Below are 23,039 nucleotides of genomic sequence, written 5' to 3' on the forward strand. Positions count from 1 at the left end.
CGATCTTACTAAAATCGTTTTGTAATAATAATGTAATAAGACTTATGTACATATGTAGGTGACAAAATGTATGTAATAAGACTTATGTACATATGTATATAGGTGACAAGTATTATATAAAACACACCGAATATTAATCAATCATTATTAAGTTTGATCCACTTAATTCGAATATGATAATGATTTTCGTAGGTTCGCTTTCATTTATTTTTTCGCGTCTGCGGTCTTTCACTAAAAATCTAGTGTTGCTATGCCCAAAATGAGTATTGAAATCAATAGTCAGATCTTTTTTCTATTGATTGTGATTTTTTATTGCTATAAAATTCTTATAATTAATTATCTAGCGAATTAAAAAAAAAAATCCATACAATTATTCGTTTATTTGGCCAGTGTTTTGTTTTACCACATTTGTAAGGATTTCAATATAAACAGTTGAGTGTTAATGAACTGCGAGGGTCATATTTAAGAGGTTGTGAGAGAACTGACATAAATTATTATTGTAAGACCATTGTACATAGCATTAAGGCTGAACAAATCGACGTGGTTAACTGAGAAACTTTGGTCAAGTTTTCACGGTGAAGCTGCATTCGCAAGTTTGGACACTTTGGAACGGTTCGAATCGTCGACGTGCCACGATATTGAATAGTTTTCATAAAATTGATATCTTTGTGTCGAAAGTTTCAGTCCAATGTTCGAAGTGGGAGAAAATTTAATCTTGGATATCTTAACGTGCTCCCTGCATCAGCCATAGCAAATAGCGAACAAATTGCGGTACGTGCCATTAAATTTTTACTACGTGAAATATAATATGCATGCGTTGGCCACATCCGATATACATATTTTTAATCTAGCAAAATGCTTCACCCTCAAACGACACGTTTTCATCCGTCTTCTGGGTCGCTTCCAAATTTTAATATTTAGAAGTGAATCTCCGGCTTGGGTTTTCGTCTAAGATTAATAGCGCTCCTGAAAAGGTTTCTCGTCTGAAAACGCAACACGCCGATTTAGGTGAAGCTGCAAACTCCCATAAATCTCTAAGTGAAACGAACGTTACACTTGCCGTGACAGATTCCACCCTAATCACAATCCAAAGCCTTCATTAGTCAGGTAAAAATCGATGTTGCATTTTAAACCAATTCCATTTTATACTGAACAAACTAGTGTTGTGCCCGATGTAATATCATCGCATAGGTTATGGCTAGAGACACGTATTTTGGGCATTTTGCTATTAATGCTAAAATTCGGAATAAATGCTAATAGATGCTAAAATAACAAACAAAAGAGAAATTTGCATAAAATTTATAAAATTAATAGACAATTTAGAAGGGTCTTCCTATCCCTTTGCCCATTTATTATGTGAAGAAATTGAGGGGATAAAACAGAGCTTGCAGTTTACCATGTTTTTCGTGTCGAAACCAAAGCAACTGCTTTTGTCTACTACTGTAAAAAAAGAAGACAGTTGAAGCTGTGTATCCAAAAGGCTGCTCAAAAAAAAGGCTTAAAATTAGATACGCACTCAACACTAAATGAGACAAATCTATTCCTGCAAACATTGAGTAAACTATTCAATCCATCTGTGGCAGGTACAGAATCTAATATTAATGTTAAATAAACAGTTTTGTTTTTTAGAAACCTGTCATTGTTTAATGTATTAACAGAGGCTCAATGTTTGGAAGGATATCAGCACTTTTTTAGACAATTAATAGAGAATATAAAAAGTGAACCCACGCCGGATATATTGCTATTATTGATGGCAACAAAAATGAAATATGAAGAGTTTGGTTGTATAGCTCTAAAATCTATTTGATGTCCCGTCAATAGTGTGGATGCTGAAAGGTATTTTATTAAATGCAATATAATTGTTACCGATCGTCACACGAATCTCAAAAAAGAATATGTAGAAATATGGTCCATGTTGAGTTTTAATAAATTTAATTGAATCTATATATGTATATAAAAAAATGTTTTTCTGTTTGTCTGTCACGTGTGCGTTTCTATACCATTCAGCCGATTACGATGAAACTTACAAGAGTTATTGTGTACATGTCCGCGATGGTTTCTGTAAAAAAAATCATCTAAAAATGAGACCGGAAACGGGAAAAACGGGAATGAGTGGCATTGCAACGCAATAATTTCAAGTGTTTTCGCGTCTCCACCTGCATTGTTAGGGTAGAATAAACAAACAATTGAATAATTTAAAACGTGTTCGCCGTCTGCGTTTTTCCGACAAATGGGAACAGGAACGGGAACGTGAACGAGAAAAAAATCGCCCAAAAATGGGAACGGGAAAATTGGGAATGGGAACGGGAATTGCATGCGTTATTGTGGCATTGCAACGCATGCCGGGTTCAGCTAGTTGAATAATCTTTTTTTTTTTGCAATACAATGTACATGTAAATGTTATTAGTTTTAGATTTAATTTCACAATTAATAAATAATTGATAATGCCAGTATTATGGTCTGCACTCGAAATAAGAGTATTGATTAAAACTAATGAACTGATGAATTAAGGCAAATGTCATGTCATTTAACTTCACTGCTGCAAGAATTAGCCACTGGATGCGTGCAGGACGGCCTTTAAATTACAATGCCACTCGTCTCTCGACGCTCCGTGAGAACGGACGTGCCGAAGACTTACTCTCTGTGCGAGCGCTCATAATACAGCGATACGCCATACCGTCAAAAAACCCACACCTTTTAACATACACCACAAACACCCCCCACAAAACGAACACCAAACGAACACATGTTGGCACCATGCGAGGATCCAACCTGAAAAAGCGAATTAAGAAGACACTGATAACTACAACCGAAGCTCCTAAACCAGGCTGCTCTCAGACCGCTCAGATGGAGACCGAGTGGCAGTTTCCAAAACATACGGCAAAGAACGTGAAAGATGTTGCTCCTGAATTTAAAATTCAGGAGAAAAACAAATTTGAAGGGCTCTTGGAAGTTTCCGATGTCCCCAGAAGCGGTGGAAGAATCCCGCCCATCATCATGACAGCTACTGGCACTCACGGCAGCATGATCGAGTCGATCAAGAAGTTTATAAAAGACTTCACAATGACTTACATTGGTCAAAATAATGTCAAGATACAATGTAAAAGTCTTGAAGACTTTAAAAAACTTCGGGATGGATTGACACCAGACCGACAATTCCATACCTTTTCCAGGAAGGAGGAAAAGGAAATAAAAAGTGTCGTACGTGGCTTGCCGAAATTGCCGGAAGCTGATATTAAAGATGACATCATCAGACAGGGATTCCCTGTAACCAAAGTCATACAGATGAAGACGAAGGAGCCTAGGAGCAACGCCACCGAGCTATACTTGGTGTTCTTCGAGCCATCGGTATCGGCAAAGAAGATTAAAGAAATCCGGTACATCTGTTACACAAAGGTCAGTGTCGTTAAATATACTAGTAAATCACAAAATATTACTCAATGTTTCAGATGCCAAGAATATGGACACGCTGCGAAAAACTGCAATCGGCAGGCCAAGTGCGTCAAATGTGCCGGCACTCACCTCACAGCACAATGCAATCAAGGAATAGTTACCCCTGCTGTCTGCTCAGGCTGTTCAGGATCTCACCCCGCTAACTTCAAAGACTGTCCAAAAAGACAGAGCTATCTGAAAATGCTGGAATCGAGGAAGAATCGAGCATCAATTGTCAAAGCCAACCCTTGGAAACTCCCAGTGGCGCAGCCACAAAATATCCCGGTCGTTAACGATCATAACTTCCCAAAGCTACCGACCATTAAAACTCCTTCACCAAATATCCCAAATATCCCTAAAAAACCCCACCAACCAACCAATCCCAACATTCAACCAACAACAGACCTAACTTCCATGGCGTCTATGACGAAGATGTTGAAGATCCTCCAGGAGATTCGTGCCAAGGCCAGCGGTTGCACCGACAAACTAGAGCTGGCACTCATGCTTGTCGAATATCTCGATGTCTTTGATTAACGGGAGGCGACTGAACATTCTAGCTTGGAATGCTCGTGGACTTAAGAATAAGATTGACGAACTAGAGTCGGCGATCGGTGAGTACTGTGTTGACATAGTTTTAATCTCCGAGACCTTCTTAAAACCTCATATCCGTATTAACCTACCTAACTTTAACTGCTATCGCGAAGACCGAGAATAGCATGGAGGGGGAGTTGCCATTTTTATAAAATCGTCAATTAAACATTGTCGCGTAATAACCCCGCCACTAAAAAATTTAGAACTAACCGCCATCGAACTAACAATTAACAACACCCGTCACATAGTAGCATCCGCTTACAATCCTCCCCAAAAACGATTATTGGCATCCGATCTTAACAAAATATTTAACATTGGTAGTTCGGTAGTGGTAGCTGGTGACTTTAATGCCAAACATCCGTTATGGAGTTGCGTAAACACTGACCAACAAGGCACAACTCTTTTTAAATACATTCAACTAACAGATACAATCTTACTTCATCCGGATACATACACACACTATCCCACAAATAACTCACAACCATCCACACTAGATCTTGTCCTCGTCAAGAACTGCCCAAAAATATCGACACCAAATGCCCTTCACACCCTGTCGTCTGATCATCTCCCGATAATCTTCTCAATCGACGGGAAACCCGAGGAAATCATCAAGCATAGTTGGGATTACGGGAGAGCTAACTGGCGAGAGTTCAAGTCGTACATAAATGACCAAACCATTCTAACTTCTACCACACTCACAAACAAAACCGAAATCGACAGCTCCATAATACACCTAACGGAATCAATAACTCGATCCAAACACCTTCACATACCTAAGACACAATACATTGAACACAAATTAGAGATAACTGACTTTGTTGCAAATCTAATTAAAAGTAAAAATAAACTCCGTAAAATTTGGCAAACATCAAAAAATCCAGCATTGAAAACATTAATTAATAAGCTCACATATCAAATTAAAATTAGAATCAAAGAAATCAAAAATGAAGCTTGGTCTAAAAAATTAGAAAAATTGAGCTCAGTTGATGGCTCTCTATGGAAATTAGCTAAAGCGATTCGCAGGACAAAAAACTCGATTCCTCCATTAGATGATGCAGGAATCTCAGTGACGCGTGATTGCGACAAAGCAGAACTATTATCAAAATCCTTCCAAAAACATCACACACTCACACAACATTACAATCACATACCAACGCATAATAAAGTCAACCGGTCCATTAAAATCATCACAAAAACTCCCACTAACAGTACTAAAAATATAAAATTGGTGCATCCGTGTGAAATCCAAAATATAATACGTAATTTAAAAAATAAAAAGGCACCTGGGCGAGATTCAATAGATAACATCACAATCAAACAACTTCCATTTAAAGCTTTAGTCTCACTATCTAAAATATTCAACGCATGTTTACTCACCGGGTATTTCCCAGAATACTGGAAAACAGCCAACGTAATTCCCATACTTAAGCCCGATAAAAGCTCAAAAAACCCGGCCAATTATCGACCCATTAGCTTACTTTGCACGCTTTCAAAAATTCTGGAAAAAATAATCTACACACGTTTACTTAAAGTCGTAAATAAGAAATTAATAAATGAACAATTTGGATTTCGCACTGGACATTCCACGACCCAACAACTAACAAGACTAACTGAACACGTGACGAAGAACTTTAATATGAAGAGAAGTACCGGAATGGTATGTCTCGACATAGAAAAGGCCTTCGACACGGTTTGGCACGATGGACTCATTCATAAGCTCCTTATTAACAAAATACCAAACTACCTAATTCTCATCATCAAATCGTACTTAACTCGTAGAAAGCTAGTGGTTAGCGTAAATAATGAATTATCGTCTCCAAAAATAATCGCAGCTGGCGTTCCGCAGGGGAGCTTGCTTGGCCCACTCTTGTTCTCCATATATATAAATGACATACCTATTCCAAAAAACTGTCACATAGCCCTATATGCAGATGATACAGCTTGCTTCACAAGTAGCAAAAAACCAGACACTATTCTTAAAAATCTTGAATTTGCAATTAAAACAATGACTGAACACTTCACTAAGTGGAAAATTCAAATTAATCAAACCAAAACAGACGCCATATTCTTTAGTGTTAGAAAACATAAGCCAAGCTCAGATCTGAAAATCCCCTCTGGAGAAAGTCTGAAATGGCAGTCAGTAATAAAATATTTAGGAGTAACGTTTGATAAAAGAATGAGATGGGCACCTCACATTGAGGCAGCGAAATGCAAGGCGATGCGGGGTATATCCTCAATATATCCAATATTTAATCGCCATAGTTCTTTATCAACGCTAAATAAAATAAAATTATATCGCGCGCTCATATTACATACCATTATTAACCTATGCTTCACCTGTATGGAATAACGCCTCGAATACTAACCTTTCCAAGCTCCAAGTAATACAAAATAAATCCCTTAAAATAATTTATAATACACCCATATATACTAACCTGAAAAAACTGCATGCTATATATAATATTCCGTTTGTTACAGACATTACTAACAAACTAACCAGTAGATTCTATGAAAGAATCACTAATAACCATACTAACACACTTGTGAAGAGTCTCGGTGATTACAATAAAATGTCTATACCCTTCAGGTATAAACACAGATTACCTAAACACAATCTGCTTTAGGTCATCGACTTTAGATAGTCTTTAATTAATATTATGTATTAGATGTATTATGAACATTTATAAGGATTGTAAATAGGTTTTTGAGCTCTTTTTCCTATTATGCTTTAGATTAACATTAGAATAATATAATACTGTGATTACTAACCAAATTAAATTAAAATTGTAAAATAGAAAATGATCAGTAGATCAGTAGCTATTAAAATAGATATAAGATGTATTGTGAACATAATTTCGTAATAATAAAAAGCATTTAAAAATCAAAATCAAATTACAATGTAACTTAAGTACATATATCACTTCAGCATACCGTATTATGAATTTTTCCTAAGTGATTTGCATTTTGCAAAAGTTATGAATATAAATTACGGTGACATTTTGAATATGGAGCACATTGTTAGTGTACCGATTTGACGTTTACACATTTCTAATAACGTTTTGATTTATACTGACGTAGAATCTAAATACGCCAATACGAAAAAACTATGGCATCGCGTAGTTTAGAATTCAATCTCGATTCCGACACGCGAAACCCTCATTATTAGCTAGAGAAAAACAATCACCGATATGCAGAGTATTTGTTGTTGAAAACTTCATCCGTTTTCCTTCTATTATATGTACATATAATATTAAAATGAATTTTCAACAAATCCAATTTCAACCCTGCTACTTCAGCAATTACGCCTGTTTCATTCCAACTTCACTCCACATAGCAATTAGATTCAAACGCGAAGAAATTGCGGTAAATGAAATTAATTTTTGACCATATTAAAATTTCAAATCATTTTTTAAATAATTGAATACATAAAAAACGCATAGGCATTAAAAAAAGGAATAACCAATTTTTGTAACAAAAAAATTGAATATTTTTAAGATTTCAAATGATTTTCGATGTATGTAATATTATATTTACTACTTCACCGTTTGTTTTTATTTAAGCTGCAGTACAAATAGGTCTTAATAAGATAATTATATTTACCACGTACTACATAGATAATAATTCCAAATATGTGTGTGTGTTTATATTATAAAACACCCTGAAAATCAATTAGTAATGAAAGACAGGTTTTACAGGTGAAGTAAACCTCCATCACTGGGGTGTAGTAATTATAAAATGAATGAATGTTGAAAGGAAAGCAAAAGGGGTAGGGTGGGACAATATCACCCATTTTGTTCCGTTTCGAAAGTATAATTATTAAATTTAGCTACAAATGGTCGAGATATTCGTATAAACTGCGAACGCTCATAACCGAACTCTTGGTTTTCAGCGCCTGAAAGTAATTTCGAACGTAGCGCCGTAATGCTGGCTAATTGAATATAAATTTCTACGAGGGCAGTGTCGAGACCCACCCCTCCCAACCTAAAAACTTTTATAGGATTCCAGTTGTTCAGCACCTTACTTATGAATAAATATAGACGGCTTATTGCAATTCCAGACGCAAGATTATGTGATAAAAACTGGTAAAACTTTTATACATACACGTACATAAGTCATCGCATTCGGATAGCTTTCCTCTGAAAAACAACATAATATTATAAATTTATTTTAAAAAAGAACGAATGAGTGCAACGGTTATATGTGGATATATTAATTTATTATATTTGCTTTTAAGTACACTTGAATGGCAAAAGTTTGACTCAAATTGTTATTATAGATTTTTAAAAATCAGTCTTGTTAGAAATGATGGCCAAACTTGAATTCGTTGGAATGGTAACTAAAATCATATTTTATACAATAAATTAAAAAGTTTATCTTAATTTAAATATACACAAACAAAAAAAATGCAATGTAGATTTGTTCAAACACAATAAACAGAATGTTTTCTCTTGCAATTATTTAAATGTAATCACTTCCTGTAAAAACTGTGTCAGAATTAAAAAAAATATTATTTTTAATTCAAAATTAATCACCAATGTGCAAGAGAAACTTTACAATACAAACGCACATTATAACAAAAAAAAATGAGCATACTGGTGATTATACAAATAAATAAAAAATATGCAATAATAAACATGTTAATTGAAATACTTTTATCATTATGTTAGAATTCTCGTAAAAGTATTAGTTAAACTGGTGAAAATATTTTAAAAACTTCTATATACAAGATTTGAGTAAACATTTTTTCGACTACTCAATAAAATGATCCATGTAAAACATTACAAGCATCTTTGTGACCATTCCAATTACGCTAAGAGTTTAAGCGTCAATAAACTCCACATAATACAATGTTCAATATTTATTTCTACATAAAGTCGTACAAAATTTCGTTAGAAATCAACAATGCATACATTCACAAATGTAAAACATGATTTCACAACACAAAATGTAAAAACATTAACAGGCATTATAAAATAATTAATAAAATTTGTTAAAAAATGCATAAATTAGGATAATAATATTATATCACACATATTTTATCATTTAAGTTTAATTATTAAACCGAATAACATTTCAGCGTAAGAACACAAAAATTAAACAATGCGGAATGCCAAAAAAGATTTCATATTAACTGAAATCACAATAATTTTAGTGTACATTGGCGTATGCAATCATATATACTGTATTTTACCATCCTATGTATTTCCTTTCTATATTATAATCTTATAGAAATACATAAGAGGTGTTAAAATTCCCATTCGCCAGTATAAATTTATTATATTTATATATCCACTGCAATGAAAAAGACAGCTCGACAGCATTATTCAATGAAATGCAAACAATACCATAAATGAGCAAAACAAATTGGATACACATCGCGATTGAATATGTTCAATCTAAAAAAGAAATGGTGTTCAAAACTAGATCATAACTCGTTTCACACCACACTCGATACAAAACTTAGCCGTCTCGACGGGAAAACTAGAACCACACTCGTGACAAAATTTTGAAACTCTCGACAGCGACATTATACTAGAGCAAGCCCTTGAACCGGGCCGCATCATCGAAGGCAGAGAAGCATCAGACCCGCTCGAACTAAGCCAACTGTCAGCTCGCAAATGCAATGTTTCTTCTCGTTGTGGCGAAGGTGACAATCGTTGATTGCGTGTCGGAGAAAGAGATGGAGCGTTACGTGCAGGGGAGCGGCTAAAGCCACTCCGATCTGGTGACGCGCGGTTCAAGCTGCTCCTCAAAATAATAAAATTCACTTTTAAATGCAAGTAAAGCAGAGGCCGATAAATATATACATAAATAAATCATAGATGTAAGATGTTGTACATAAAAAAATTTGAAGATACTAACCTAGCATAAGCAGAATCAGCTCCATATTTCGGAGAATTGCTGTAAGCGTCTGGAGATCTTTCAGGGCTGCTGAATCTTTCACTACTTTTTCGCATATTATTTTCTGCATTATCAGAATTATACCTTGAAATTTTGGTAGACTTCAAGGAATTTAGAGTTGGCTTATTCTTATACTCACTCAAAGACTTTTCTTTTATCCGTTTGTCGAATAAACTCATCGGTGATTTTGATACATTTTCACTACAGAGTTTATCGATGTCTTTCAGTGATTGCATAATATCATCTTCCAACTTGGACTCACTGATTGCACGATCAGATTTCGGATTCGAATTTGAATCGTGGACAGATTTAGACCTCGTGAATATAGGATGCTTAGAATTAGGTAAGTTATTATTATTATTTGGTGAATAGTTTACAGACATCGACTTGTTGAATGGAGCTTTTTGCTTTCTGCTATTTGTCAAGTTATCTTTATTTGTTGAATCCATTTTATTCTTAAAGTTCAAACCATCTAGAGAATCTTTCGTAGCTTTACGTTGAGGACTACTTTTCCTCAATGAATAAACGTTCGGCAGTAAAGATGTATCGTCATCTAAAGATGACATCAATTCCTCCAAATCGTTGTAAAGTGTATCTTCATCTTGAGATGACATTTTAGAAACCATGCTTTGTTCAAGGGAAGTCATTATTTTATCATATTGTGCACTTAAATCATCAATTGAAGGCGTTGTGGGATCTCCATTGTCTGAATTCTTGCTGTGCACTTTATTAGAATTTTTGAAGGCATCTTTCAATTTCAAATGATCAGTAAATGAGCCAAATGTCATTGGGAGATTCTCACTGCACCGCAATGATTCATTGCTACTAAGTAAATCAGGATTATCTATAAATTTCTGTATACTAATTGGAAGTGGATGATCTCTGTTCATTATCCTTGGATCTATAAATGACTCCTGAGATGCTGACAAATTATTATTAATATTTGTATTAATGGACAAAGTTGTATTATAGCTGTCTTCTTTTTTTTTGTTCATTTTTCCTACTGGTTCCAACTTAATAATATGATGTTTCTCCATACGATTTGGAAATCTTTCTGCAGGATCATTATATTGACTAGTTTTAATTTTATTGCTATCATTTGTTTTTGGTAGGCTACCATTTTTGAACACCGATTTGTTGACATCATTATTCTGTAGCGGTTTGTTCGACTTTAATGGAGTAGTATTATTATTTACTTTATTACTATTAGAAACATTGTTTCTTTTGACAATTTCTGGAACATATCTAGATTTTGATGGACTGCGTAAAGATTTTGTCCTTTGAAAGTTTTGTGCAGGAGCATTATTATTTATTGCATGATCATCTTTAGTCTTAAAAAATGGTGATCGTTGGATTGATTTTGTTAAAAGTGGTGAAGGGCTTCTCTTGAAATCCATGTAAGACACTTGGTCTAATTTAGTCAAATTTGAAGCAGATGCCATCAAATCCCGCAACTGACGCTCGGCAGCCACAAATGGATCATATGAATCATCATTTAACCTAAAATTATGAAATGCATTAAGAAAAACTTACTTATATTCACTACATATGAAATAAAATTTAAAATAGTTATTTACCCAGACGTAAGGTTTTGTTGTGAAGGACTTTCTCTGTTATTTGAATTATTCGAACGAGATGACTGGTTTATGGATGGCAAATGCCTATCTTCGACATAGTCGTGCCTTTTACCTAAAAATAAACACTATTTAATCTCGACTGTAAATAAATTATTAAAAAATACATTTTTATACAAGTACTGACTTGAATGAAGTTTACAATTATCATCATGGGAACGATCACTCACTCCAGAGTCTATAGATGCAGAACGACTAAGGGAGTATTTCTCACGTGTCAATGATCTGGAAATTAAAATTATGTTAAGGCATATACATAAGTAATATAAAGATATTTTTTCAAATCCTGAAGTCTCACCTTCTACTTTTAACAGATGGTGCCCTGTATGAAGTACGAGCATGAAGCCTGTCACGGGCTACTTTTACTTCTCCAGTACCAGTCCCTGGAGCCCCAGGAGCTCTACTTAATTTAGTTCTTTCTGCACACCATGCAACATGGCGGTCCCATGCTCGATGTCCAAAGTTACGACCACAGTGAGGACAAGCGGAACTCTCAGTAGCGGCTAGAAGCTGTTACAAAACAAATGTGTAACGCCAAAAGTTTCAGTGGAAACACTAAATGTACATAGAAAAAAAAATTAAACAAAAATACCGTGCTGTGTTTTGATTGAGTCCGTTGTTGTCTTCCTCTTGAAGCCATTTTATTTGATGGGGATATTTTATCTCTATCACTCTCGTAAAACGAGCTATTTTCTGGCAATCCGAAGTTATTTGGCATATACTGTGCTAATAAATCTGTACCTATAAACAAAAACTAATCATATATCATAAATCTCACACATATTCAGCAAATTAATAAAAGAAATACAGAAGAAACATTAATTTTCATATGAAGCGGGCTCTATCAGTGCTTTTATATTGAAATAAAAAGAAACATTAAGTGTGATAAAGCGCACTTCATATCACTGTAATATAAAATAGGCATTATGTATTTTTTTTTAATTAAATACTCTGGAATGCGGTGGCAAACCTGTTCGCCTTTGACCTGAGGAATCAAATATCTTACGCTTCTTTGAAGCAGTTTTCTGACATATACGAGCATGTTTTGTCAGCGATTCTGGTAGAAATGTTCGGCCGCATACATCACACGGTACTAATAAGTCATCGACCAAACCTGTAAAATATATAAGATGTTATTGAATCAACTAATTTATACATTACAAAATTTAATTTTTCATTATATGTATTAGAATGCTCACGTATTTCTTCATCAGGAGAGTCGTCAAGATCTAAGCGGAGAGGAGGATCTATTCGAGCACTATGAGGTGGTTCATATATAGCGGAGCCCCGTATCGACCCTACAATAAAAAAACATGTTTTTTTATTTCAAAAAAATAACGAAATATTTGCAAAAACAAATGGAAATTTCTTAAAACACACCAAAAAAAAAGATAAAAAGATAAACCTGATTTCTTACATAATATTATTAGAAGAGTTAATTTTGACATAGGAATATGTAATATAAATAAATATACAGGTAATAAATTTTATTTGTAAAAAAATGTAAGAATGTAAATAAAAACCAGTTTGATCCATCAGTGAAGTAACAATTTTTTTATAATCTAAGTTATGCTGGTTAATTATTCTGCCGAAGAATGATTAATGTTTAAAATCTATGGATTTTTATTCAAAAACAAAAAAACACTCACTAATTAGAAACATATGTAAACATAAATATTATAAATATTTATACAAAATAAATATATGTACATGTGATGAATTTCGGATGCTTTAAGAACCGTTATGTTTCCTTCGATTGGTGAAATTCCATAAATTACTCCTCCACCTTGGAAACTCTAGAAGAAGTTTTCCGTTTAATTTATGGAGGTCACCTTTGAAATACTTAAACGTCAGTAAGATTACATCTTAGAAACATTTCGCTGCTTACGTGAAATAACTTAACCAATATTCAGTCATACGAAATGCAAAACTCAGGTTCACTGCATTAAGCAAATTATAATTATCCAATAAATTGAACACCGTGTTAAATTCAACTTCATAAATATTTATAAGTTAATTTAATAAGAGAGAAACCACATTTTTCACAGATCGATAAACACTAAATATGGCAAAGGTCACAAGTGGCAAGAAGAATAAAAAACACCACCTGATAAGATTGCATTATATCATATCTAACCTTTATTTATGTATTTATTTACCAATCAAAGAGACACCGAACATTAATAATAAAAGAAGTACACACTTTCATACCACATTAACGAAATCGGTCAGGGCTGTCCTACATTTCTCAGACTTGCACATTGAAATATCAATAAGAATACTATAAAAGTAAAGTCGTTTCGCGCATATATGGATAAAAACTAAAACAAATATGATAAATGCAAAACGCTCAGTTGGAAACTTCGCCTTCTCTTCATTCAAAATCGAAATCTACATAGCAATGAACAAACAAGTTGATTTCCATTCAATAATTTTAATATTGAAATGAAATCAGACAAATTTAAATTCAGCTTGTCTTCATTGAAATAAGATATTTTTTGAATAGTTTACTTTACGGAAGAAAGTCGACACCAACTGATGGTTTATTTATTGAACCGTGAACAAAATTTCATGTACACATATGATATGTGTAATTGAATACAAGTTTGGAAGACGAGTAGAACTGTTATTTTTTTCATTTACAAGATCATAAAACTTGATTGGATTAATTAAGTTTCAATTACCAATTAGAAACTAATATACACTTGTAGTATTTACTGAATCCGGAGTGAATGAATTTGGCATTACATCATAGAATTTCTCTACGATACTTCATAAATTGATACACTCTGTAAGTCCTCTATAAGAGTATTATGACATTATTACCAAGCAATCAACGGCCTTCTCAGTAAAACAAATAACAGTATTTAGATTTCCTTTTCTTTCCAATGAAAAAAATATTCTATACATTTGTTTTTTGAATATTATTTGAATCCAAATTTAAATACATACTACATTAAGATATTTTTATATACAAATAAAACTTTTGCAATATTCTATTATAGGCTGTATATGTTTGTACATTGATATTTCATAAACTGTGTGTTCCAAGATCTATACATAAATCCCCTTTTCCTCTAGAATGGACCTATTACTGCAGTGAACCCAGTGCCGGCCTTACACCCTATGGCGCCCTCGGGCAATTTTCCTCTAGGCGCCCCTAGAAAAAAATATCGAAAATAGGTTTCCCCCCCCCCTTTTCCGGGCATGGGACCGGCAGTTAAGAGGTTAGCACAGTTCCCCAAACCCACTTTGCAGAGCTAAAAATAAATTAATTAATTAATAAACAAATAAACTAATTAATTAATTAATTAATTGGTATGCGCAAAAGGTATGCGCCTTCGCCATGAATAGAATCTGCTGGTACAAAATTTTGAACATAGATAATATAATTTCTAAATCTGTAATCTAATATTTTGAAAAGCCTTCGGATCAATCTTAACATACTTATTAGCGCCCTAACATACTCCGCGCCCTCGGGTGGTAAAACCGGCACTGAGTGAACCATGAAAGTTCAATCGATTCTTTATGTACAATACAATGAAGGTCCAACCTCATACCTTTCGGGAAGAACAGGGCTCTTAGTTTTCTCATCGATACCGAGCAAATCTTGAAGCTTTCCTTTCGGCACTTCCGATTCGAGGTTGCGACCACGATGCGTCCTGTCCAGCGAAAGTCTGGAGACAGACCCAGCAAACAACAACAGCCAGCAACGGTCGGTTACAGAAATACACCGCCTCTGCGCACAGGAAACTAGTTTTTGTTCGTTTTTCAGAACCGAAATACAACCGAGCGGATAGATCAGTGGGAAGAAGCGGCACTTGAGCTTGATTGACGAGCACCGACTTAAAAATATTGCCGAGATTCGACACACGCAAGAGCACCACTACTATGGTTGAAAGGCGACCTGCTCGAACCGACGCTGACTGCGCTTCTGAGATTGCTTCTAAGACGACGACTTGTTTTGATGGCGTCATCAGGCGGCAAATGTCAAAGATCCCAACGGGTCGGATCTGCACAGATATGGAAGATCCGTAGGCAGAATTGATACCTATGTACTACATACTACTCGCATGTTAACCCACCCGAGAAAAGATAAGAATTACAGAGACAGTATACTGTATTCTAGTAAATACAATAGATCGACAGAAGAATATAAGACGAGGTAGAATATCAAGTGATAAGAATGTATGTATGTGTATGAATTAATTGAGACATACATCTTAGGTTGACCCATGCTAATAAGATCCTTGAAAAAATTATTGAAATACTAACCTACATAACTTGCCTGTACCTACTGTTAATTTACTGAGCTAAAATTATAATTACAATGTCAAATTGCTTAAGATTCAATTAGATAATTGCACTTTTTTAGCCATAAAATTTTTCACTACATATGTATAAAGGTACTAATATACTCTTAAAAATAATACAAAAGTTTCTAGTTATTTGATGTTTTATGTCTTATAGCAAGTATAATACTCTAGTTTACGAATAAAATAAAATTTATATCAACGTGTATGTACTATATTACGTAATGAATTAAAAGGGCCGGATCTGATTTATTATATAATGTTTTATTGTAAACAAAATAGCATTTTCGTTACGTTGTGCCTCGTTCTAAAAGAAAAACCGGTTTCCGCTGAATAGGCATTATTTCGTAATGGCACAAAAATCAATTTCATCGCTATTTCATTGATGCTAGCTGGAATAAAAAATTGCTGTATAATTAATTACCAATTGTAATATAAAGTTGTAATTAAAAAAAAAATACCATAGTGATCATCTGACCTTGGTTTAAAGATATGTATTAGAATTGTTTTTTCGTTTGTTTATATTATCAAAATTATTCTCCTAAGCAGTACGTAATTCGTTCAAAACGTATAATTTATAGTGCAATTATAAGAAAAAAAAACCATTAAAACCAACCAACCTACTCAAACGAATGTTCGATATATGCAAAAAAAGCCGATTTTTTTTTTCAAACATGTTTATAATCTCACATCTAAATACGCTTTAACATATTCCAAACGAAGACATTTTCTTGAAAATAGACATTGTTTTGGATAATGTTAACGAGAACAAAAGAATTTTTAAAACTACTAGTTCAAAATAATCGAAAAAGTATAGAAAAAAACGTGCTTGTGAAAAAAAAAATATCAAAAATGTTTTATACGATGGTTTTATTTCAGTTTTATTACAACATATAATTTAACCAACCAAATATTATAACAAGGATTTTTTTAATGGATCATATCTGTTTCATATTTTTTTAATGGATCATATATGATCTACATGATCCAATCTACAATTTCGGCCCAACAGTCCAAAGTCATAATTGATGTTGTCACTCTTGAGTGCATAAGTACAATCTTGCAAATGTGGAAGTCGATAATTTTTTGCCAAATAAGCAACAGAATTACGCATAGCTAAAGATTTTCTTTCCAGCGTACGTTCTCTATTACGAATGATATTGGCAGTTCTTTGGGAAGTTCCAGGAAGTAGTAAAATACGCGGTATTTTCATATCAAAAACTTAAGTGCCGATTAATAATATAACTACGTAAACTGTACGAATGACAAATAAAATATACAAACAAAAGAAAGCCATTTATTATTTTTCACTCTACGTATGATTCAAATTGAAAATATAATTCTGCAATGTAACTACATATGTGTAATATTTTTTGCGATTTTTAACATTCTAAAAACCTACGCAAAAAAATTAGCAACGATGACTGTATTGCGAGCCCCAAAATAAAAATCAAAAATATATACATAAAACTCCATTTGGGAACATCTCCGTTTACAGGGTCATCAAAATACAATAGTGGATAACGAACGACCCAAAATGAAATTAAAAAATATGAAACCATACTCATTAATATTCAGACAGCACGTACGTACGTTGAAGATAAATCAGATTCGAACGTGATCGAAATGTATACTTCGATCTAAAAACGCTGTGCTACCAGCAATTTGTTTCTTTTCGTGGTTTTTAAAACCTATTTTGTATATAAGCAAGCGTTTAAAACCACTCAAAAAGCGATTAGTATTAAAAAAGTGTAGGTGTTTAAAGGCAATTTGGTCGAAATAGATACTTTGAAACAATTCAACAATTGAAACGAACAAAATTAGTCCACAACATGACTAACTTGCTCACGTAATAGGCACAATAGACACGTACATAATATGTTACCTGTGATTTTTTTAAGAACGAAAGAGAGGTTCAAAGTATGATTGTAGATTTAAATTATTTATCGAATAGTATATATTATATATATACATATGTTTCTAATTTAGCTATTAACAAGCCATCTAGAAATAAAAACTTATTTATCTAGTATATTTAAACTTATGTATATTTTTTAAAATCTACAGGTATATCTTGTTCATAATCAATGTATTTTATATTATATATGAGCCGTTATATTTGAAAGTAGCGGAAGTTCAATTTTCAGTTCCAAAAACATTATACTACAACTTATTACAATGAGCTACTATTACTATGTTACCACTGCACTAAACTTCAAGACCTATAGCTAATATATGAGCCGTTATATTTAAAAGTGGCGGAAGTCCAATTTTAGTTACAAAAACATTATTTATTCTGTTTGATTTGATTCACAAAATGTTATCACTTCTTTTAATTCGATATGTTCAGAATCTCGGAAAAGCAGAATAAACGTTCAACCCACCAATATTTTAAAATATTTTAAGGCGCAAAATATTATATTTTAATGTTTTGCGAGATATTTCTCGAAATAAAGAAAAGTGGACTTACGCCACTTTATGTATTATATGTATTGTACTTACATAGCACAGATACAAGTATATGTATATAAAAAACCTTTTTTAGGCATATATGAATATATGAATAGTCAGTCGATTTGGTTTAGGAAAATCTAAATAAAAAATTGAATATTCAAAAATGAATATTATATGTAAAATATATGTCTTGGCCCCATTTTCTCAATACCCCTTTCCTTTTTTATTTTTAACTAAATAAAGTTCTTGATATACATATGTATATTTATGTGCAAGTGTAAGTATAAACTTTTACAAGAACAATGTTAAATGGCGCAAGTAAAAAAATATGTCTTATTATTATTAGCTAATTATTGTGGAACAGGGTGTGTCAATAGGGAAACATATTGAATCAGACGTGCGTAACAGGTGGCACTCGAAACAATTATTGCATGCGATCAAGTGATCTAATTCTCATATGAGCGTGCATGTGTTACAACCAGATGCAGCTGGTCTGGTAAATTTGCAGTTGATTCCACGTGCAAAGTCTAAAATTTTGCAGGTCATCGTGGCTTTTACATCGTTAGGAGTTATTGGGATTGAAGCGTGTTGAATTTGTCATTGAGCACGAGCGGTTATTGAGCCGTGTCTAAAAAAATATTCGAACCGAACTAAGACGACGGGCAAATCACTCGAGGGGGAAGACTGGAGTCTGGGGGACCGTTCTGGCGCGTCTGAGACTCAAGATGGACGGTGACGGTGTGTGACGATGGAGACGGAGCCTCCAGTGGTCTGCTGGTAGTGGTCCGGGTCTGCAACATTTCTATTTTAGGTGGCCTCAGAGGCGACCCACGCAACACCAGACAACCACGACAGACAATGGCAATGAGCCGATTCACCCAAAACGACTGCAGCCGAGGTGGTACCTGTCGTTGACATCATACAGTTAAATTATAACACTGTCACCTCAAAGCGAAGAGAGGACCCTCCTAAAAGCGTTGGGGAGGAAACGCTAAAAATAAGACCTAATTGCGTCCCACCCACGATCGCCCGCGTTAATTACAGTGACGAATCGTTTTGTTCTTGCATGAACTAGATGTACCTTTCTAAGAAATGGAACACACCAGCGTTTTAAATGGGAAGTGCACCATTCATTATGATGACTATTCAAAGGTGCTGTTGAAATTGCGAAGCGTCTCTCGATGAAAGGTTTGCGAAATTTGAAGAAACGCCTCGACTCGAAACACAATATGTTGTTTTGCGAAGCGACTAACAAATACGCTGAGCCTTTCAGAAACCAACAAAAGCAAAAGCAATACTGAGGAGTGGAACCGATTTAAATACCTATACACACTCTTATCGAAAACCAAACCCGGATAACGCTTTCTATTATAACACTAGTGTTGTACCCGATATAATATCATCGCATGGGGTGTTGGCATATTAAGTTATTAAATAAAAAAAAATTAAAATAAATGTGTCGGTGCTGTGTTCGATCCGCACGCGGTCGAATTTTTTTCAAATACCTTTTAAATATATTTAATTTAATATTTATATTTAATTTGGAAAAAAAAGTAAAAACTACCTACATATAAAAAATATAAAACACCAATCGAAAAATTAATTAATTAATTAAATAATTTTCAATAGATAGCGCTAAATGCTCAGACTTAGCGCCGTCTATTAGCCTAGACTCTAGGCTCTAGGCCCCAGAGGAAACATTAGTAGTAAACAGTATATACGAGTATATATAGAAGTTTTTTCTTTCGATATTATATTCGTATTATGTATATTTGTACGTTTTGTTTGCAGTGGTTTAGCTGTGACGTATATATGTATGTCGAATCGAAACGACTATTATATGTAGTACGGCCAGCATTATCTTACACAGATACAGAGAATAGCGATATTATATACATATATGATTTGTTTATGTCAAAAAACTTGTTGAAAAAAATGTCCATGTATGGATTTAGTTTTGTAAAAAAAACAACAAATTTTGATACCCTCAACTTTGTGAATATTTTTTGTATATAATACTATATAAATTTATTATTTTTATTTTATTTTATAGAACATGAACACTCGCCTTTACAGATCGCTCCAAAGCGACGAGTGCACTTATACATATGTATATGTACAATATAGTCAATCAATACAATCAATATACATAAGCATTTTATACAATGCTAATTCATACACATATCCACAGTGACATTTATGGAGAAATTTTTGCATTATTTTTAATAATCAAATAGGCGAGCTTTAAGACGCTGAATAGCTTGAGAATAGATAAGTAAGGAGATGCCAATTTTTACAGGAACCGTTTCAATGAAAATCAGAAAAATTGGCAAACTCTGATAAGAAACGATCGACCTGGAGTCACAAACCTGGTCTGATCTGGTCAGCAGCGGGTCTCTAGTGGGAATCGAACCCGCGATCACTCTGCTCGAAAGCATGCTATGCTAACCACTAGTCCAAGCCGCTGGTTTGTTACAGTCCGAGTGTGCATTTTGTACATACATGAATATACTAGTTTATTCATACACGAACCAATCTGGCCAGTTATAGTGTACACAAAATAATAAATTGACAAATAAACTATGTATGTATATAGTTTTTTCATGCACAAACTATTAGGCGTAAGGGGCGGGCCGCACCGTGCGACTAGCGAGCAACTTGGTTGAGGGCGACCAGACCAATGCATGCAGGTAGATGGGACATTCTACACCCGTCAACTTGTTTGTCGCACACATTTCCATACATTTTTTCGTGTCACGCAACTAGTCGGCCGACAAAGTTGCACGGTGCGGCCCGGCCCTAAGTATTCTCAATAGTTTGTCCCATTCCTCTTCGTATGTATGTTTATTATGGGTTGCAATATCTTAAAAATTATTGGAAACGGAAAATATAGCAACGTTGTAATGCGGTTTTCATAGGTTTCCCTTTTAAATACGTTTTGACATATCAAAGGGTTTTACAACTTAAAAGTTTTTATAGTTAAAAAGTTTCATGCGACATCTGGTGAGCCTATTTGAAGATAGCTGTTCGTTGTTAGCACTTAAACTAAAACCAATAGTTTGAGTTGAATTAACTAGTGTGTTCATGAAGGAACCGGAGAAAACACACGGACTCTAACAGAAAACTTATTAAATTATACAATTACGGTTAATTGCATTATACTGTTATAATATTACTCATATGGGATGCATAATTATTTTCATATGGTTCTTAAAATAAATTTACAATATTCTTCCCGTTGAATCGATGGATAAAAGTGTGCAATTATGAAATCAAACATATCGGATAAATTAATCGGATTAACCGGAAGTGTGAAAGGGTGTGGAACAAATGAACAAATCAACTAAATTAGCAAATCAGATGAAAAAATATTCTGATGAAATAAATAGTTACTGTGCTCTTTGTGTTGTATGATGTTGAACAAATTGAAAGGAATTTGACAAAAGTATACACTTGAATTCATTCCACAATTGTCACGATCGTCATATAATAGAGATTTCTATTATAAATATATAATAATATAAATAAATGACTATAACCTCAAGTAACCCCACCTTGACTTGGTGACCTTTCGATTTCGTGGGTAACTTAACAAAATTTCAATCTGGTTTTAACTTCTGATACGTCAAATAATACAAAAAAAATGTAGTGTTATTTTCTGCTTTGCTCTTCTCAACGACAGCTTTAATTGTATTTTGATTCATTATCACATTGTATGTGATTTTTTGCTGATTCTATAAATAGTTTAACTTTGTTAACGCCTACCCAAACTAGTACCTAAGCGAGCCTTATAAAGTTATAAGCATTGCATTATGGATTTTCATAGAATATAATCGATGGTTCGTATTCTGTCCTAGTTTTACAGACAAAGGTATACAACAGAGTTACGAATAATATTTGTTTAACTTTAACATAGAAATCGATAGTTTAAACTGGTTTTGTCGATTTGAGTTCAAGTTTGACAGATTTCGTAGTTCGTTGTGCGACCTACATATGTACTAAACAATTTGAATTTTATATAATCGGTCACTTTGGCTAAAACCATTAAAAATCTAGACAACACCTGTATTCTTGTATTTGCAAATACCTACATAATACGCGAGCACACCCGCTTATTTATTAACCACAAGCAGTACTTATGGTTAATTTAATAAGCATTCGTATTTGCGTAAATATTCTCAGGTACAGGTGTACATATAAATGGAAACTTTTACTAGTCGAGTACTGCCCATCGATTTGGACAAACGGAAGATTTATCACATACGTTCACAAAATGTAGATTAGTAAGCTGGTTTCGAAACATGTAAATTTGAAAATTATTCCAATATCCATTCATTTTCCAAAGCCGTACAATTTCACATAGTGGGTACTATATACTATGATTATGCACGATAAATCAAATGCAATTAAATGCATCCGATAAAATTGGATGTCGGAAGCGAGTTCGAACATTTCGAGTACTTTATTAATATAATTCTCTGGCCGACGGCCAACAAAGGTTGCTGACTGCTGAAACAAACAAATTCTACGCACTGTGTGTTCACCATTCGTCAAAACATAATATATATTTTAACTAAATAAATAATATTTTATAACCTAAACAATTCTAATCACTAATGTACGATTAGATTAATGCTATCACACTTAATTATAGCAACTGTCTGTCCTGCTTCAGATTATCAAAATAAACTGGATTTGGATCAAACGCTGTCAT

General features: G+C 33.8%; 2 protein-coding genes across 3 annotated transcripts in view; one reads left to right on the top strand and one right to left on the bottom strand.

Moving 5' to 3' along the window:
* The first annotated feature begins 2,847 nt into the window (after window positions 1-2,847).
* On the top strand, window positions 2,848-6,899 carry LOC143917295 (uncharacterized). Its single transcript, XM_077438778.1, has 2 exons — window positions 2,848-4,043; window positions 6,502-6,899. Exon 1 carries the CDS (start codon window positions 2,848-2,850, stop codon window positions 3,964-3,966), a length of 1,119 nt encoding a protein of 372 aa, XP_077294904.1. The 3' UTR covers window positions 3,967-4,043; window positions 6,502-6,899.
* A 1,326-nt stretch (window positions 6,900-8,225) lies between these two features.
* LOC143917034 (uncharacterized) overlaps window positions 8,226-23,039 on the bottom strand; it is a 28,601-nt gene continuing 13,787 nt past the window's right edge. The window contains exons 2-9 of one of the 2 annotated variants that reach the window (XM_077438405.1): window positions 12,758-12,856; window positions 12,565-12,672; window positions 12,151-12,299; window positions 11,857-12,068; window positions 11,686-11,783; window positions 11,502-11,613; window positions 9,886-11,424; window positions 8,226-9,765 (exon numbers count right to left, since the gene is read on the bottom strand). In XM_077438405.1, the coding sequence (XP_077294531.1) occupies window positions 9,444-9,765; window positions 9,886-11,424; window positions 11,502-11,613; window positions 11,686-11,783; window positions 11,857-12,068; window positions 12,151-12,299; window positions 12,565-12,672; window positions 12,758-12,856 (2,639 nt within the window). In that variant the 3' untranslated portion in view covers window positions 8,226-9,443. Of the gene's footprint in view, window positions 9,772-9,885; window positions 11,425-11,501; window positions 11,614-11,685; window positions 11,784-11,856; window positions 12,069-12,150; window positions 12,300-12,528; window positions 12,673-12,757; window positions 12,857-23,039 lie in introns of both variants that reach the window. The other variant, XM_077438403.1, reaches the window with a different exon arrangement.

This window comes from Arctopsyche grandis, chromosome 9 (genome assembly GCF_051622035.1).
Source record: "Arctopsyche grandis isolate Sample6627 chromosome 9, ASM5162203v2, whole genome shotgun sequence".
NCBI classification, from domain to species: Eukaryota; Metazoa; Arthropoda; class Insecta; order Trichoptera; family Hydropsychidae; genus Arctopsyche; species Arctopsyche grandis.

Coding starts and splice junctions, on each gene's coding strand:
- LOC143917295 (XM_077438778.1), top strand. CDS start 2,848: ATGGAGACCGAGTGGCAGTTTCCAAAACATACGGCAAAGAACGTGAAA.